At 40.0% G+C, this 19064-nt stretch overlaps 1 protein-coding gene across 6 annotated transcripts in view; it reads right to left on the reverse strand.

Moving 5' to 3' along the window:
• AHI1 (Abelson helper integration site 1) overlaps window positions 1-19064 on the reverse strand; it is a 64829-nt gene that overhangs the window by 12292 nt on the left and 33473 nt on the right. For all 6 annotated transcript variants that reach the window (XR_014546648.1, XM_083607597.1, XM_083607601.1 and 3 more), the window contains exons 19-20: window positions 13702-13819; window positions 2379-2437 (exon numbers count right to left, since the gene is read on the reverse strand). Coding sequence is in view for 5 of the 6 variants with exons in the window: in XM_083607597.1 (XP_083463723.1) it covers window positions 2379-2437; window positions 13702-13819 (177 nt within the window). In the remaining variant the exon portion in view is untranslated. The remainder of the gene's footprint in view (window positions 1-2378; window positions 2438-13701; window positions 13820-19064) is intronic.

The raw sequence follows: 19064 nt of genomic DNA on the forward strand, positions 1-19064 counted from the left end.
TATGTTCTTGCACCCTGCCAATCCACTCCAGGGAGGTCTCTTAATTCTCAGTGGAAGGTATTAGGGATGCATAGGGTCTGCAAGAAATGGGGAGGAAGGATAAGCCCTGTTTGAGGAAGCAGAGGTATGTGGCACAACTGGACACCTAATTTCACTATTAACAAATATCCTGCTTAAGATACTCAAACTGGAAACTGGTAGCTTGACATAATTATAAAACCTACGATATGACCAGTAAAAACAAACAAACAAATAGAATTTATATAGAAATAGAAAGTGCTTTTTACAATATTTTATTCATTTACCCTCACAACAGCTCTGTGAAACCAAACAGTAATATTCCTATTGTCCAGATAAATTACAGAAATAGAGTTCTGAGATGTCTAAAGCAACTAAGCTCACAGTGACAGAACTTTCATGTAACGTCAGGTTTTAGGGTGGGAAGAAAAATTCAGATTATAAACAATTGATAAGAAAAAGGAGCAACTGTGTTAAAATCTTACAGAATAAGTAACTCCTGTAAAAAGTAACTAAACTATTGTCATGTGTTGGTCTTTCTACGGCATAGATCATTAAATTACTGCTGGTGCTACTACTGTTGCTTTCCTGGGTTTTCAGAAGACTATGATCCTGATTTGATTATAGTCCTTTAAGTATTTAATGAGCATGGGAATCTATAATCTGCCTAGAGGAAAAGCTGTGCCAGGATGCACTTTACTGAGTCCTGCAATGTACAAACACCAAAAAGAAACGCAAACACAGCTGCTTCGACAAAGCCTACAGGGATTTTAAAAAAGGGATGAATTGTAAAGTAGGTGACATAATTCAACTGCTAAGATTATTCAAACACACTCCAAAACTATTTTGATCCATTTCTCTTTAATCAGAAACACTTCACTTTCAACTTTAAAGGATGTCAATTTACATACTGTTAGAAGTTTTCTACCAGCACCATAAAAAAGTTAACGAATACCATAACGAATTTCCCATCTTTACTTTTCCCTCTTTGGTTTCAGCTATTCTGGGCTGGTATATCTGAAAGTAATTCTCACTCAGGAATTTGTGAGCCAATGTAGCCAGAAAATTAGTTTCTGCACTAATTGAGAAAAAAAACAGCTTATAGATATAAATCATGCTTTTATCCAGGGGCACAAGAAGCTTGGAAAACCAGTAAACAAAAGCTTAAAAAATAAATAAATCAACATCTCCAATCCAGAGCCTCTGTTGAGCATGATGAGAGGTCCCTAGTGCACTCTGGGTGAGATGTTTGCCCACATTAGAGGAAAATATGTGCTTTAAGATGGGAATGAGCAAAGCTGTTCCCCGGGTCTGAAATGAATTGGTGGGGAGGGCACTCCGGTTATGTGATTGCTGTAATTAAGTGCTGCATTATTTATGCTACTACATTTTGTGAAGGAGGGAACAGAAGAAGGTGAGGGACAAAGTATGATGGCTATTTTGAAAGACTCACAGCTGGAAAGGAAGCACCTTAATCTTAGTCATGATCTTTGGATACGGGTAACAAAGGAGTTAATAACCCAACACAATTTAACTCAAATCTCATACCAAAAAAATGGTCATAGTGTGTGTGTGTGTGTGTATAAAAATAATAAATAATAATAAATTTTATTTATATCCCGCCCTCCCCAGCCAAAGCCGGGCTCAGGGCGGCTAACAACAATAAAACAGTACAAAAGTACAACACAAACAACACTCTAAAATCATTCATTATAAAATTAATTCAATGATAATAATGTGTGTGTGTGTGTGTGTGTGTGTGTGTGTGTATAGAGGTAAGTATGGGAAACTTTTGAGAGACCAACTGGTTAAAATGAGGTGATCTTGTTTAACAATAACCTTCCTGTTCACAACTCTGGTTCTTTATTATTTTAAAGTAAATAAAACCCAAAGTACAACTAAGATTTCAGTCGACACATTACACAAGTGGCAACCATGCTGCTTAATATAAGACAATCAATGAGCAAAAGTTCAATTAGAGTCAATCTCTCTCTGTCTCAATTGAAAGTACAAAGAATTAGCATACAAGTTCAGGTCCTGTTGTGTCCACTTTTCCTTATTCTCCACAACTATGTATCTAAAGACATCCTAAGGATAGAAAGTTGCGATCTAGGCATACCTAATTGCAATGAGTTTTACAAGCATAGTACACAAAGCTGATCGTGGATCTTTTGTTCAGAGAGCAACTGCGGGAGCCAGAAAGCCTACATGGACAATGATTCTGTGGAAGGCAGGTCTTTTATGACTGAACGGAAGGATAAGAAAGCTCCTGTACAATGATAACTTTTGAAGAAGGATTTTTAAAAGTTTTTTAAAAAAATGTTATATGCAAAAAGAAAAAGGAATACTGAGCTGCTTACCGTGTGTAGTCCAGCTGACGGGCTTCGGCAAAAAGGATTTCCTACTGGGATGAAGCTCCCTGTGAAAAGACAAAGCTGTGAAATTTTTGCTTGTTATCCCCTTTCAGTCTAATAAATCATTTTATTTTATTTTATATTTTTTTAAAAACATGATGATGGTAAGACAGTTCACAAAAACTTGAATAAAAAAGCAGCAGCTGCTTTCAGTCCCAGCTATGCATCTTTCAGTCAGGAACAGTTGGAGAGTTTATCTAACTAACAGACCTGACACAAGGTTAGCTAATCCAATATTTCCATTCAAATGATTTGGAAAGATACTGCAAGCAATGACCACATACCACCTCGCACGCAGAACTGACACTATTATTTAAAACCAGCACTGTCTTTCCCAGCCATTGAATCTTTGAGTCATGCATACAAAGTTTCCCCCCCACCAGAAGTGATCACAACACCTCTGCATTGAACTACTCATTTTATCTGAAAGAATAGATATAAGCTATTCAGTGTATTCTCTTTGATCATATGACTTCCTGGCAACACACATCTTGCTGTTTATTTTATTCCAGCTCACTACAGTATATTTTTAAAAGGGTTTATTTGTCATTTTGGGTCTTTTTGCATGTATTATTAGACTGACTACCAAGCTCACACTAATCTTTTCAATATGTATGGCTTCATCTTTTTTCTTTTCTTTTTGTAGATGGCATGTGCATAGCTCTAAGGAAGGAAACATCTTTAAAAAAACATTTTTATTTTTTAAAAAAGGAAGATAATCCCTATACCACCTCCCTTCTGCAAATTCTAGTGCAGTTTGGTGAAGAAGTTAAGAGTGCTGGCCTAGAACAGGGATGGGAAATGGGATCCAGCTGGTGGGTTGGATCCTGACATCCCCAACTTCCCTGTCAGTCATCTGACACTCACCTGTCAATCATTTGAGATCAGGTAAAGTGCTTTCCTTTTTCCATGTGGTTTGAAATAAAACTGTGTGGGCAAAGGCTTTAGGGTTTGTAGGTACCAATGAGCCCTGCCCCACATCTGATACAAGGTGGGCATGGCTTGGGGGAAGCATTTGGACTAATTCTATACGAAACCACTGGGAAGTGTCATCCAGAGATTTGGGGCATAGTGGCATCAGTCTTCTGATAAGCAGAAACAGGTGTTTCAGGACTCGCAGTGAGATGGGAGTATGTAGCCCTTCAGATATCTACAGCCCAAAGTATTTAAGGGATTTCCCCCAGTCTCATCCCTGTGTCCACAAACTGGCACATGAGGCAAATCTGCTCTTTAACTTATTCAAGGACTACTCACGGATGTTGGCACCTATCACTTCATACCCTTCTTTCATCATGTTATGGCTTTTTTCATGATGGTCATTTAATCAGAAAAGATTACCAACTTCAGCAGGAGGAAAGTTTGCATATGGTCGAACTGTTATCACATATAGGGCTTACATTAAGTTGTCATTACAGAAGAAAAAAAATCAGATTGGATCCAAGAAGAGGTGACCAAAACTAACCCTTCTGTTAGCAACACGCGCCAGAATGACATGCTGCTCCTCATTCACCCAAATGTGTGTTATGGTGATAACCAGAAATTCAGTAACTGTCAACTTGTACACACCCACCCACACCATTCAGTTAAGTGCTCTGGGTGATACCTGCTCATCATTTCCCTGGATTCTCAACTAATGGTTGAAATTATTCAGGTGCACTGGCACATATCCATGGGAAAGCTTGCACAACCTCCACCTGCACTTTGCCAGCCCTTAAGCCAGTGGTATTAGTCACACTCATAATAAATTTCCTCACAAATATTTGAACACTGGAAGATATTTATATATGTAATTAGATGGCACCACCTCAAAGAGCTAGCTTGCCCACAATCTTGCAAACACTTCTCCTGTGAGAGAAAAAAAAACTTCATTCTTAACAGGTTTATGTGTGCTCCAGTTACCCAGTTTTCTCCCCTGTCACATCTTTGCCCTGTATAAGCCTAAATAATAAACATAAATGATGCAGAAAGGGCACAATTCTATTTTAAAGACTACTGTTGAATACTCATATTATTTGTGCCAAAGAGGTAAACTACATAAGAATATAGGAACATAAGAAGAGGCCTGCTCTTCTAATCAGGCCTATTTAGAAGAGGCCCATTTAGTCCAGCATGCTAATCTCACAGTGGCTATAGGAATCCTGCAAGCAATGCAACAATACTCTCCTGCTTTGTGATACCCAGGAACTGGTATCCAGAGACATACTGCTCTGATACTGGGGATAGAACACAGCCATTCTGGCTAGTAGTCATTGATAACCTCCTCCTATTTGTTCTATCCTTTAAAAAATTGTCAACTTCTTTTAAAGCCATCCAGTCTCGTGGCCATCACTACATCTTGTGGGAATGAATTAGATTAACTATGCATTATGCAAAGAAGTGCTCCCTTTTGTCTGTCCTCAGTCTTCCAACATTCAGCTTTGGATGGTCTCCAGTCCTATTATCATGAGAACAGAAAACTTCCCTCTTTTCATTTTCTCCACACCATGCATAATCGTATATGCCTCCATCAAGCCCCCTTACTAGCCTTTTTTCTAAACTAAAAAGCTGTAACCTTTCTGACTCACCCTGACTCACCTGCTTATAATGCTTACCCTCAGAGCAAGAGGCATCTGTGTAAGGAAGCGCAGTGTGATGGTTACAGTGACAACAAAATAGTTATGCAGTCACTGTTTCCAAAATATGGCAGGTGGTGTATTTGCAAAAGTCTTGCTTTGACTTTTAACTTTGCCACTGAAGTTCTATGATAAAAGCTGGAGGCACAGGGCAGAATTTTTATAGCAAGGGGTCATGCACACTTTCAAATGTAGGCACAAGGGAGATAGATAGATAGATAGATAGATAGATAGATGATAGATAGATACATACATACATTTATTTCATAAAAGTTATATACCTCTTGGTTGTAAAAGAAACCCCAAACCCTCAAATATACAGAGGTACCTACTCTTCCTCAGTTGCTCTGTGCTAGATCAGCTAAGTAAGGGGCTTAGTACACCATCTCTGCTCATCAATTGATTAACTTGATGATTGGGGTAGGGGACAAATTGCATTCCCATCAGGCTGCTGGGCTCCATACAACTCAGCACTGTGTCTATTTTATTTAGTTATTTGCTGCTGTTTTGTTTATTTGGTGGCGTCTTGTAGAAGGTGGAAAAATTGGCTTGAGGGTTGGGGTTGCTGATCTGGAGGTGTCACCCCTGAATTAAAATACCTGCACAGGGGTGAGGCCAGGTGAAAATAGTGAAGTTCAGATTTTAGGCACCAGAAGTTCCCCAGAGTGGAGTATGAACACTCACCCACTCATAATTAGTTTGGCGCCATTAGATTGTGTAGTAGAGTCCTGTGAAAAATAGCAAGGACCTAAGAAAGCTACTATTGCCAGAAATCCTGGCATTCAAGAGCATGCTTAGCAGAAATTTAACTGAGACCGTTCTGAATCAAGCCTGTGAAAATTCACCTGTGGTGGGCAACCTTTTTCAGCCCAATGGCCACCTCCCCATCTGGGCAGCCTTTTGAGGGCCACGTGTCAGTGGTGGGCAGGGCCGGAGGCAGAAGTGAATAGAGAAATGAATGCAAATTTTGCCTTGTACAGTAGGCTTGTTTCTAAACCCACTCAGACCTCTTTCTGAGGAGGGTGTGTGGCCTGGGGAGAATTCCAAGGGCCAGATAGAGAGGCCTGGGAGGCTAGTCTATTTAGAGTAAATGAGGCAGTGCGGGGCGCCACCTGCAGCGAGCGTCCCAGGTGGGCAGGGTGGAGATGTCACCCCTATCAGGAATGACACCTGGGGTGGACCGCACCTACCGCACCCCCCTTCCACCACCAGCAGCCACCACTGGATTTGCCAACCCTGATCTGCAATGCAAGGAGCAACTGGTCAAGGAAAAACTGAAGCACACAGTTTCCTTAGCCCAAAGAACCCTTTGCCTCTAGTATCATAAGAGATCTGGCCTTGGTTCTGAAGCCCCTGGAAGAAATACTGGAACAAATAAACCACTAGCTACCCCAATTTTCCAACATCACACACATAATATAAAATACACACACCTACAATTTCAATCACAGAGGCTGGAACTTTTGGTTGCTGAATTCAGAGGTGTTTTAAAAAACAGAATACAGAGCTCCCAGCTATAATGAAGAAAGACCTGTTACATCAAATCTAAGAGCAATAAAAGCCAACATTTTAATTAGAGATTAGAATCAAATATATTTAGCATCTGACACACCCATTAAATTCCTTAGTAATCTCATGGAAAGGTCCTTGTATTTTCCCCTTACAGATATGAAGATCTCTGTAGAATTGTAGGTGCAGAGAAGACCAGGGAATGACTTTTCAGTCCTTTCCCCACAAAGTCAGGCGGGTTGCACTGTCCCATAAGCTGGACTGCTACAGAGTCCAGTAGAATTCTCCATGCACTCCCATAGAAGAATCTCCAAGTAAATTTATTGGAAGCATATGACGAAATGCTCTCTTAGAGGAGGCCTTGCATTAGGAAAGGATGTGAGATAATGAAATTGAGCTAAGGAACATAGCAATTATTTTATGTTTTATTAAATAACAACAAAGAGGGTAATACTCTAATTTTGGGTCTAGCAGCCTCACATTTAAGCTAGACAATTTACAATGCATAATGGTGGAGGGAATTCAGGCTGTTAACAGTCACCATATTTACCAACACTAATCTGGACGTAAGGATGAATATATGATGCAAAAATTGGCAGCTGCTGTAAGAAGGATCTTGCCTCAGGGCACTGATTGGATCTGATCTCTGTTGCTCAATCTATGGCTCACATGAGGCCAGCCAAGATTTTCTTACCCACCTATCAAAACTGTCTTTTTCCACACTAGAGGCACTGTCTTGTGCCCAAGACTGAGGGGGTCTGGTGTGTGTGGCGTGTGTGTGACATCATGTGCCTGGCACACATTTGTGACATCACACACACACACACACACACACACACACATAATGTCACATTATCAGGAGGAGACCAAGCATGGGGCCCAGTACAATGTGGTTTCAATGGCTGGTGGCTTCTCTCTCACGCTCAAGAGGAGCCCATGCCATGCTTGGCTCCATGCTCAGCCTCCTCGGCCCCCTGCCAACAGATATTGAGGGGGCCGAAGACACCTTGGCCCTAGAGAGCTGGCACGCCTGGTCTCCACAAATTTCTCTACTGCCCTTGTTAGCTACTGCTGCTATTCCCATTTTGTGGAATGACAATTAACATACTCAGTATCAATTGAAAACAAGGTGATAAGGCTGGGATGCTGATGGCAACAGGGGCTAGGAGGTACAACACAGAATTTGAGGCAGGGTAGACAGCCCAGAGGGTATACCTCATCTCCCTGCAATTTGAGTAAAACTACCCTAAATTATCCTTTGTTCCTTTCCCACCCTATAATTTTACTAAAGGGGATATAAGTTACACCTAAATTTTGGCACCTTGGCTGAACTTCATGATAAAAATCAAAGCCCTTCATGAAAAATTTGTAGTACAAAATATTCTCAGATACTGTCATGGAAGGCTTAGAGGACACACGTTAGGAAGATAAATGAGAACTTTATCTTCTCTCTTTCTCAAGCATGAATATAAGAAACTCCTGACTCCACCCAGATATACAGTACCTACGTCAAGAGCAATATTGTGACAAAACAATCTAATGACACTATCCACACAGATACAACGGCCAGCCAATAGAGAAAGCAAAAAATTACCCATTTCTGCATTACTCACTTTGCTCTGTAAATTGCAAGTTGACTAAAAAGCAGGTGTAACCAAGAGAAATAGTCTAAGTGTTCATATTACATTATTCAGAGAAAAAGACTTCCAAGCAACTACTCGGGCAACATTCTGGAAAACGTAAATCAGTTTTGCTTCTGAGGTAATTACTCTGACCACAATAGTCAACACTTGCATTTCCCTCCTGATGTAGCACTTTCAGAAAGAAAAGGATATTCATTTCCAGACAAGCATTCTGAAAACCCAGATGGCCTTGCAGATTGCCTAAATATTCAGGCCGCAATTTATTCCACTTAATTATATATTTTTAGCAAACAACATTTTATTTTATGGATATAAAATATTCAGAAAAATATTCTGACATGAGAAAATCCATGTATATAATGATTTAGTATATGTTATTTGTAGTTTGACAGATTTTTAAAATGATTTTGTAGGTTATATTGGCTTAACACCAAATTAGTTATTGTGTATGTTACTATTATGGGTATTCCACTTTTGGTATTTTACAGCTCCTATTTTGGAACTGTGATGTTTGTTGTTCTTACTGTTAATAAAAATCATATTAAAAAAGAAAAGAAAATGAAAGCAATAAAATATCACACACAAAAAAGCACAGCTATGAAGTGTCAGGAGGTCTTGCACACGAGTAGGGGTCTGACAGAGACACATGCCCGACTGGCATGTTCTCACCCTCCTGGTCGTTTGTCCAGGAGGTTCAAAAGCTTTCTCCAGCCCGAACATCACAGCAACTGATACCAAGGGGCATCAGCACACTTCAGGATCGGCAGAGTATAGGCAGTCAGCGTACAGACTCAGTAGCACAGCTTTTGGCTATACTACGTTTATTTACATATACACACTCGGAGCATCTTGACTCAGCTCCTTCCTCTTCAGCATCAGACAGCAAAGAGAGAGAACAAAGGACAAAAATCCTACATCACGGAAACACAGTAACAGAAACACCCTGTCTCCGTCACTTCCCACAAAGTGGAATGAAAACATACACCATCATGTGATAAAAACAATCCCATGACTGCAACACAAGGAATGAATCCTAACATGAATGCATAAAAGCAAGCTAAATAGAATGCATAAAAGCAAGCTAAATAGAGAAATCCAGACCTTTATAACTAGCCCTCAGAACTCTCCACACCCTTCTCAAATGCCTTTGCCTGTCCTAAGCATGTCCTTAGAATGTGATAGTGCTGCTTATTGCCATGGCAAAGCAATATGAGGCCTCCTAGAGGGTACCTGTACACTGTACTTCATTTTCCTAAGAGGGCTAGAGATTTGCTTTTTTAAAAAAATTAAAGTTCAAAGCCTGTATGTAGTTAGTTACAAACCTGTATGTTTTAATATAGCAATCAGTTTTCATATGAATTTGAACTAGAGAACGTGATTTAAAATCAGTAATTCATAATAGATCCCTTTTCTTAATTCATGGTTTAAACCCACCCCAGTTGTAGTTCTATTTTTCTTATTTCTATTTGCTTATGGTAACTCATCATAATAAAGCTAAGTTGAATTCTACTCAATCCTTTGCTTATAGCTGCCTCCCCCCCACCCCCGCAACCACTTTACCATATAATTAAAGAAATGGCAGGAACACATTTTGGCAAGTAATTTGCACAATACTACGTCATATTTTGATTTTGCAACCCACAATGATCAATGCCAAGTAGAGAGTAATGGTTGATTTAATCCACACCCTTGTATAATTTGGCTGACAATACTTCCTTTATCCCAAAGGCGCAGCAGTAATTATCCTAACATATACCAATTTCACATAAATATGAGTTATGTTCACTTGATAAAGCTTTGGAATCTTCAAAGTTTTGCAGCTATTGTGCTCAGTATTCTACATTTCCCCAGTTAAATATTTTAATTAACATGCCTAGAAAAAAACATGAAAAAACATGAAAAAAGAACACATAATGGAGGAATCTGTGCGGTCTTGATTTCAACGTAAACAGATTAAGTAAGCCAAAAATTTAAAAGGCATGTTATTTGACATTTGCACTATTACCGGTACTTTTAGAAAATTATCAGTCAACTAGAGGAATCTGGAAAGTCATATTTATAAAAAACAAACAAAAAAACCCCAACCAAATGGGGGGGGGGGGGAATAGCCAAATTGCTGTCATTACAGAAATAGCCATATAATGTTAAATAAACATTATCTTTAGCACATGCTAAAACATCTTTGTGATTAGAAGATCCCGTTTAGAATTGTGTGTTTAAAAACCCAATCAGTTTTGTTAATCTTTTCATAAGGACAAACATGCCCTTTTATAACTTTCCAGTTGGTTCAGATCTCACTTTTTGCTGTACTTCTTTTCTGGAAAGCAAAATTCAGTAGTTTTCCTGGGCATTAGCTGAGTTGCCTTTAGGCAGCTCTAAATTATGCTTAGCTGAACTGAGTCTCCCCAGTCTTAAGAAAGAGGAAACATTTCTAGAGGTTAGTTGTTCTGACTGAGGAAATGATCCCATGTGGTTAACTCCTGAAGCATGTCCAGATATGGCATAGGACCTGTCCAAAAGTAATAACTTATTAAGGTTTCAATGTGCTTATTAGACCAGTTCCATTGATCAACAGCACTATTCTAGAATAAATAGTTTTAGAACTTCAAATGGGAATTCTCTAACTGTATTCAAACCTAGTAGGCAATGATGCTGCCATAGAATCCAAGTATTTTAAATGCAATTTATTTCAGGAATTATCTTTCCTATCCCTCCATTCCTTTCCCTTATCTTCCTTTCATAATATCAAAGTGGAAAGTTTGATGAAGATGTTAACCCAGCATGTGACCGCTATGAAAAAGATGAGTTTAAGTATACTTTTATCCCACCCTTATTTGTACAATCCCAGGGTAGATTGGGAAGCACAGTGAGGAATTCAATGTTGCACTCATCTGATCATACCATCAGCAACAGCATGCAGGGTGGAAGCCCCGCTGTGGAAGCGGAAGTCCTTATGCAGGGCTTCATTTCCACCGGAAACTGCCTTATAGTGAAGCAAGATCATTGGTCCATCTAGCTCAGTACTGCCTACACTGACTGGCAGCGGCAGTCCAACCTGGAGAAGTTTGGCCCATTTGCCTTCAAAGCCAGATGCTCTCCCACTGAGCTATGGCCCTTCCCTTATGTTTGAACTATGATGAAAGCACAGAGCAACCCGACAATAATGAGCAGACAAAAAATGAATGCAGCCGAGCAATGCTCTTCATTGCAGCCACAGACTGCCGCATCTCCCTCTTCCAAAACCAGTCAGTGGGAAAGGAGGAGAAAAATATAAAACTACACAGATACAAAGGCGCCAACTCTATAGGGCTGTCTGTTGGGATGGGGCTGAGTTCCCCCACCCCCCAATCTTGAGAAGTGGAGGAGGCTGAGTTTATTCCTATGGTGAAATAATCAAATAATCAGGCAATAATAAAAAAAGTCTCAGACCCAAGTCTGCTTAACACAGATTCCTTTCTTCACAGTATATAGGTGAAAGGTATGAAAAATGAATAATTCCCCCCAACCCATCTCTATAGAAATAATGCATTGTAACAATGCAGCCCGGTGTTACAATGTCGCCAAAACTGAAGAGATTTTCTCATGGGAAAGTCTAAGAACATATGCATTATTTTTTATAGTAGATTTTCCTGGAATCCGGATTTTCAGGTCATGTATTTGAAAAGATCCATTAAAATAAGTTTGAGATATTGTTTATATTTCTGGAGTGTCATTCCTCTGACTTAAAGAATGTATTTTGCTTTTTAAAAGTGCTGTTAGATAGTCTTGCCAATAATGGATTATAGACACATGAATGCACAGCTGTGACACGCCAAGGGGTTATGGCTTGAAATTGAGCTGTTGTTGAGATTGCTATCTTTGGCCGCATCTGAAGGGTGTAGAGCAATATCTCATTCTAGCATGGGAAGCTATACATTATTAACATACTGCACTCTGGGCACCACAGTTTAAGAAGACTATGGACAGGTTGGAACGTGTACAGAGGAGGAGGATGAAGATGATCAAGGGTCTGGAAACCAAGCCTTATGAGGAAGCTGGGTATGTTTAGCCTGGTAAAGAGGAGATCAAGAGGAGAAGGGCTGTCACATGAAAGATGGAGCAAGCTTGTTTTCTGCTGTTCCAGAGGGTAGGACTCGAACCAATGAATTCAAATGATAAATGAGATTATGATTAGACATCAGGAATAACTTTCTGATGGCAAGAGCTGTGTGACAGTGGAATGAAATATCTTGAAAGGTGGACTGCTTCATTGGAGTTTTAAACAGGTTGGATAGCCATCTGTCAGGGATTCCTGAATTTCTGGGAGTTGGACTAGATGACCCTTGGTGTCCCACCCACCACTACAATTCTATGAGGTTTATAGGACATAAGTGCATGTCTTAAGGGAACTTAAATGTAATGATCAGAAAGCAGTGGTAATTAGGAATTCAAGGAGAGGCAAACATTTCTCTTCAAATGTTCATGAGTAGGAGCAGTGGGCAAATATATACTTGCTTGCAGCCTGCTACTACTGCCCTGAGTCTATGAACTGCCACCACTTGCACCTCTCTCTTCCCATCCTAAAACAAAGAAGATTATTCTGGAGCAGGCAGAGGCAGAGGTGATTATGAGTGCTCCCAGCCTTCAACAGTTTTTTCCCTGTCAGTGAATGGAGTGGGACTCCATTCACTTTATGTGGATGTTAATGATCTGTATAGCAGTTTGAAACCAGCAGCTTTTCCTCTTTTATTTTTCTGACTGCTTTATAATAATAATAATAATAATAATAATAATAATAATAATTTATTATTTATACCCCACCCATTTGGCTGAGTTTCCCCAGCCACTCTGGGCGGCTCCCAATCAAGTGTTAAAAACAATACAGCGTTGAGCAATTGCTGCTAAACACGGACTCCAGATCTTCTAATTCATTTCTGTTGAGTCTGCATAACATATATTATTTTTTATTTAGGCTCCAGCAGCATTATATATTTAAAGCAGTATCATGCCGCTTTAAACAGCCAGAGCTTCTCCCAAAGAATTCTGGGAACTGTAGTTTGTTAAGCGTGTCGAGTATTGTTAGACCTTTCTCCTCTCATAACTACAACTCCCAGAATTCCCAGGAAGATGGCTTGATTATTAAACCACTCTGAGAATTGTAGCTCTGTGAGGGGAGTAGGGATCTCCTAGCAATCCTCAGTACCCTTAACAAACTTCAGTTCCCAGGATTCTTTGGGGGAAGCCATGACTGTTTAAAGTGGTGTGATACTGCTTTAAAGATATAGTGCAGTATACAGTATAATCAATCAATCAAACAAACACCATAACAATAAAACCAGTTCAATACACATTTTTTGAAAGTAGATAAAAATGTGGCATTCTTAAAAGCACTTGGGGATTAGTTCAAAGTGTGCATGTTAAACATGTTAAAAATGTACACAAAAGCAAGAATTAAATATGCTCATTGAATATAATCACAGAAACCAAAATAAGAATATGATACAAAAACAGAATAAATCACCTTACCGCTTTGAGTAGGAAGAGGATACAGAGGAATTGGTGGTTTGCCCAGTGTACTTGCCAAACTTAATTTGGAGTGTGGTGAAAGGAGAGATGGACTAGGAAGCAACGGACTGGAGCTGGTCTACAAAAGGAAAGGAAAGTTGTAATTTCCTCATTGGGACACAAATTTTACAGCAAAATTATTGTTAGATCAGTGCAAGAACAGAAAATTTCAATGGCTTGCTTTTCAAAAAGATGATACAGTAGATTTTAAAATAAACTTTTGCAAAGGCAATTATAAAAGATTATTGATTCCATCCTGTCTTCTAGAAAACACACACCAATATTTCCTTTGGGCACCCCGTTTTGTTTTAATTGTTATATCAACACTGTTGCCTCCATGCTGCAAAGTAATAAATATGTCCACCTATTGTGGACCGATAGTCCTATATTATGCTTGTAATATAATTCTGCTGACATATTCTCAATTAGATTTCAGATATACCTACAAGAGTTTAGTCAACATTCCTCTCAGAGTTATTAGTTTTCTAGTAAAGGCTTAGGTTTTCATTCATAAGCCACACAAGTGGGATTGAATGGCTGGATAACTGACTCAGGAAAAAAATGGACCTAACTTAAATATTTGTTTACTTCCCCAATAGCAAATTGCACTCCACTTTTTCAGAGGAAACACGGCTAATCTAGTTCTTTTCACTTTATAAACACTCAAAACCTGTGACATTGAAATATGGGGTTACTGAAAAGTTCAAGATATCAAAATTGTTCAAGCTCTCGAGATCTTTGCTTAACCTCTCATTTAATAGACATGGTCTCAGTCCTTATGGGTTGATGAATGTGCCACACTGAAGGCACTTTGGCTCAAGGGCCAAATTGACTCTCTCCAAGTCACATCCCATCCCTGTCCTTGCTTCACATACTCCTTGAAAGTTTTGTTTAGCTGGAATATGTCCATGAATTTCCAAGACAACAGCTTAAGAATGCCACGTATTAAGCAATATAAAAATATCATTAATAAACCAACAAACTCTTATAATGACTCTTGCCTAGATGGAGTCTAGAAAGGATGATTAGCCAACTGTACCAAGGTAATATTTGCACCCATTACTCTGCCCTTTTTTGCCTCTGGCCCCAGCCAACACTGGCATGTGGCCAGCAAAAGTTTGCCTAGAAGGGAAAAGGTTCTGCAGTCACCTTGTCTTATAATTTCACCTCTACTAGATTATTTACTTATTGTGACTAGATTAATTACTTGGTTCTGCAATCAATCTGAAGACACATGCAGGTAACACCTTGCTAAAGGTTAGCAGGCCTAGCTCTGGTCAATGCCTTGATCACCTGCGAAACACATTGCACTGCCTTGGGGTCCACAGCAGAAAAAAGGTGGGATATAAATGTAATGCAGTAATGGAAATTTGTTGATTTTCTAAGCTATGCATATTAGAACAATCTTTTCAAAAACTAAGCTGTGGTTCAACCAAGTCCTTTGTCTGCCAAAGCTCAGATTAGATTTAGGGCCAGTTCATGCTGCTAAATGCCTTCACATAATAGTATACAGAGGTAAACTATAGCACGGTGTACCATGATCCTGGCTGTGCATGTGGGAAATTACCACTGTGAACAATACTTCTGGAAAGTCATCATGGTGATGACTTCAAAAGGGCTCTATCAACACTCAGTGGAAGGAGCAAGTTCACAGTTTGCAGGTGCTCCTGGATTCAACACTGTTGTTGGAGGCTCAGTTGGCCTCGGTGGCTAGGAGTCTTTTTTTCAGTTCCAGATGGTTTGCCAGCTACAAATCATTTTGGATAGAGATGACTTGGCCACTGTACTCTATGTTCTGATAACTTCCAGACTGGATTATTGCAACACACTCTACGTGTGGCTGACCTTAAAGACGACTCAGAAACTTGTTGCTCCAAAATGCAGCAGCCAGATTCTGGCTGGGGTTCCATTCAGATCTCAAATAACCCGTTTTTTAAAAGCTGCACTTGTTGCCAGTTGGTTTCTGGGCCAAATTCAAGGTTAGAATTTAAAGCCCCAAATGACTCAGGTCCCAAGTATCCAAAAGACTGCCTCCTTCCCTACAGAACCTCTCAGGTGCTGAGATTGGCATATGGCCCTATTAATAATTCCACCACCCTCAGAGGGGGTGGTGGTCTGGGAGAGGGCATTCTCTGCGGCAGCCTCTAAACTGTGGAACTCCCTACCCACAGAGGTGGGTCTGGCACCTTCATTATGCACATTCTTACCTTGGCTTTTGAATCTTGCTGTGTATGCTTTTAAAGGTAAAGGTAAAGGGGCCCCTGACCATTAGGTCCAGTCGTGACCGACTCTGGGGTTGCGGCGCTCATCTCGCTTTATTGGCCGAGGGAGCCGGCGTACAGCTTCCGGGTCATGTGGCCAGCATGACTAAGCCGCTTCTGGCAAACCAGAGCAGCGCACGGAAACACCATTTACCTTCCCGCCAGAGCGGTACCTATTGATCTACTTGCACTTTGACGTGCTTTCGAACTGCTAGGTTGGCAGGAGCAGGGACCGAGCAACGGGAGCTCACCCCGTCGTGGGGATTCAAACTGCCGACCTTCTGAACGGCAAATCCTAGGCTCTGTGGTTTAACCCACAGCGTCACCCGCATCCCCTATGCTTTTAGGGCCCACCTTATTTTTTATAGTTGTAAGCTGTTCTGAATTGTTTTTAATAATGTGTTTTAATGCTGTAACCCACCTTGGGGTGAAGGACAGGTAATAAATTAACATGAATAATGATGATTAATTATTATTCCAAAAACTAATGTTTACAAGAAACAAATATACCAGTAATTCCTTACCCTCTTATATGTCTCTGCCTATGATTATCTGGTAGCAGCAGCAGTAATGTAAAATATGCCATAACAGTGGTGCAATTTGGACTCCATAAAGAACAGAGGACTACAGATAAAATTAAATAGGAAGCTCCCTTGTGCACACCCACGTGAAATGAATTAGTTCCATGAGAATTCTTTAGAGCCAATCATATTCCCAACATAAATTTTAAACATTGACTTCGCCAAACATTCCACTGCCTAAAGGGAATAATCTTCTGTTCTCATGAATGGGGTATGCATGTTCCTGATTCTCTCTGCTCCTGAGTCAATGCTCAGGCTCTTCTCTCCTGAAAATGCACTCAAACTACTTTTCTATGGGAACAAGCAGGTTGCAGAAAAAGGAGGCGGAGATACATCTGCTCACAACACCCCTCTCCCCAAAGTGAACAGCAGAAATACCTGACACTTACCAAATACAACCTGAGGAGCCAAGCACTTATTAGAGCTGCTACTGAGCTAGTATCAGTTTGTGAGGCACATGAGCCAAATGGAAATATTTTACAGTATATTTTATGGTAAACAGGTTAAGTAGACACGTGCTGCCTGGCTTTTACTTTCCCCCTCTCCTTCCTTTTAATCGGCCAGCATGTAAAAACATCTATGGGACGGGGCCACTAGGTGGCGCATCGGAAGATGGCTGACAATAACATCTCTCCGACCCACACGAGGTAATTTGGAGGCTATGATGGGGTAATTAGCCTCCTTAACCCCCCCAGGATTGTGGGGGGGACGGCCCTTGCCTGCTGTGCCCTATACCACCCCCGAATTTGTGGGGGTGGGAGCACTAGGTACAAAGCCCTCCTGTGGGATTCCGGCACTCCTGGACGCCGTCCCTGATTTGCGCCGCTAGTTGCAAGCATCTTCAAAAGAAACAATTTGGACGAGATAAATTGCACATGCTTCAAGGAAAAAGGGGAGTAAAGACTGCTGACAGAAGAGATCTCTGATAACAAGACAAGAATAAAATACGAGAAGATACGTCAAGATACGGTACTACAAATGACTGAGGGGGAAGGGGGGAAAACCTGCCTTCCTTTTTCTTATGTGATTTAACAAGAATCCCCTCCCCTAATGAGTCAGAAACTAAGGACTTAAGCTGTGGATTTAAGGCTGTGTGGAGATAAACTTTTGAACCAAAGCAATGTTTCAAGATGAAGCTGGAAAGCTAAGAGTTTTGGAATGACGCAGTTAAAAATGCCGTCGCCATTTTGGGAGGCATTGTTGGAGCTCTTGGGTCTGGGAGGAGAAAGAGAGAAATAGAGTTGTTTACATATCGTAGATCAACTTCTCGGTGGGACTTAAGAGCGACAAATGCCAAATTTATGATGGAAAGAGCGATGCTATCTACGAAGGAGATATATGGAAACCATCTGGACTTAGTGGAGGAATGGGAAATCCACACAGGATTATTATTTTGCTTATCGGCTTAAGGAGACTAACAGAAGAGATCGTAAAGGAAAAATAGAAATTATATGAACAAGATATGATGTGGAAACACCAAGATAAGACTGGATAGAATTATGAATTTTGTCTGGATTGATTGGGACTGATTTGGACATTAACACAGTAATAAGAAGATGATCTGAATCCCCCTTTGGATCTTGAAGTATGGGTTCCCCCAACAAAATTTAAAAATTTGGCTTTGTAATTTGGAATTTATGTGATGTGATTTAATTTGATGTGATTGGCCAGTTAATAAAAATTATTTAAAAATAAAAAATAAAAACATCTATGGGGCAATCACAGTGAAGCAATCCACATTTCTGAAATGCAGGCTGTGGGAAGGGATTGCTAAACACCTTTTCAACAACAAGAAAAGGTTGGCTAAGATAGTTAACACCAATCAACTCATTTTTTCACAATGCACTGGGCTTGCTTCACCTATAAACCACAGTTTTATCACAGACAGTTTACTACAAAGTCTGAGTTGAGTAAAACTGCAAGTACAAAAATGTCAGGGATGGGTTTGTGTGTGTGTGCTTTTAAAGAGAAGGCCACATACTTTCTGCCAAGTTTAAACAAAGCTGCTTTGCATTCTCTCTTTGTATTATGGCAGTTCTATGTAAATTATGCAAATATTCATTTTCCATGGGTCTAATTTTCATGTAAAAAAAGTGAATTGTACACAGAAATAAAGAGAATTGAAGCAAGTTCAAGACCGGACAAGTGAATAACTATTTCTCTGGCATTTCTTTGATAATTCAGTGCTGTGACCTTTTCAACTAACAGAATCAAAATTTTCATATATGCTTGCAAGTCAAATTAGGCTGGCATAGTCAGTACTATGCCTTGTCTTTTTGTTTTTAAGATTCCTTTTTGAAGTTTTGTGCCTTTGGGACATGCTGTTCTTGAACAAACAGTAGTTCTTAAATCATGATTTCCTCAGACTAGGAAGCTGACAATAGTCAGCTACTAGAAAAACTGCACTCTTTTGTTCAATACTGAAGCAGCCCCACATGCAAAACCACTCTAATACAAAAAATATAGTTTTGCAATATAATCT

This window comes from Podarcis filfolensis (genome assembly GCF_964270895.1).
Source record: "Podarcis filfolensis genome assembly, chromosome: 3".
NCBI lineage: Eukaryota > Metazoa > Chordata > Lepidosauria > Squamata > Lacertidae > Podarcis > Podarcis filfolensis.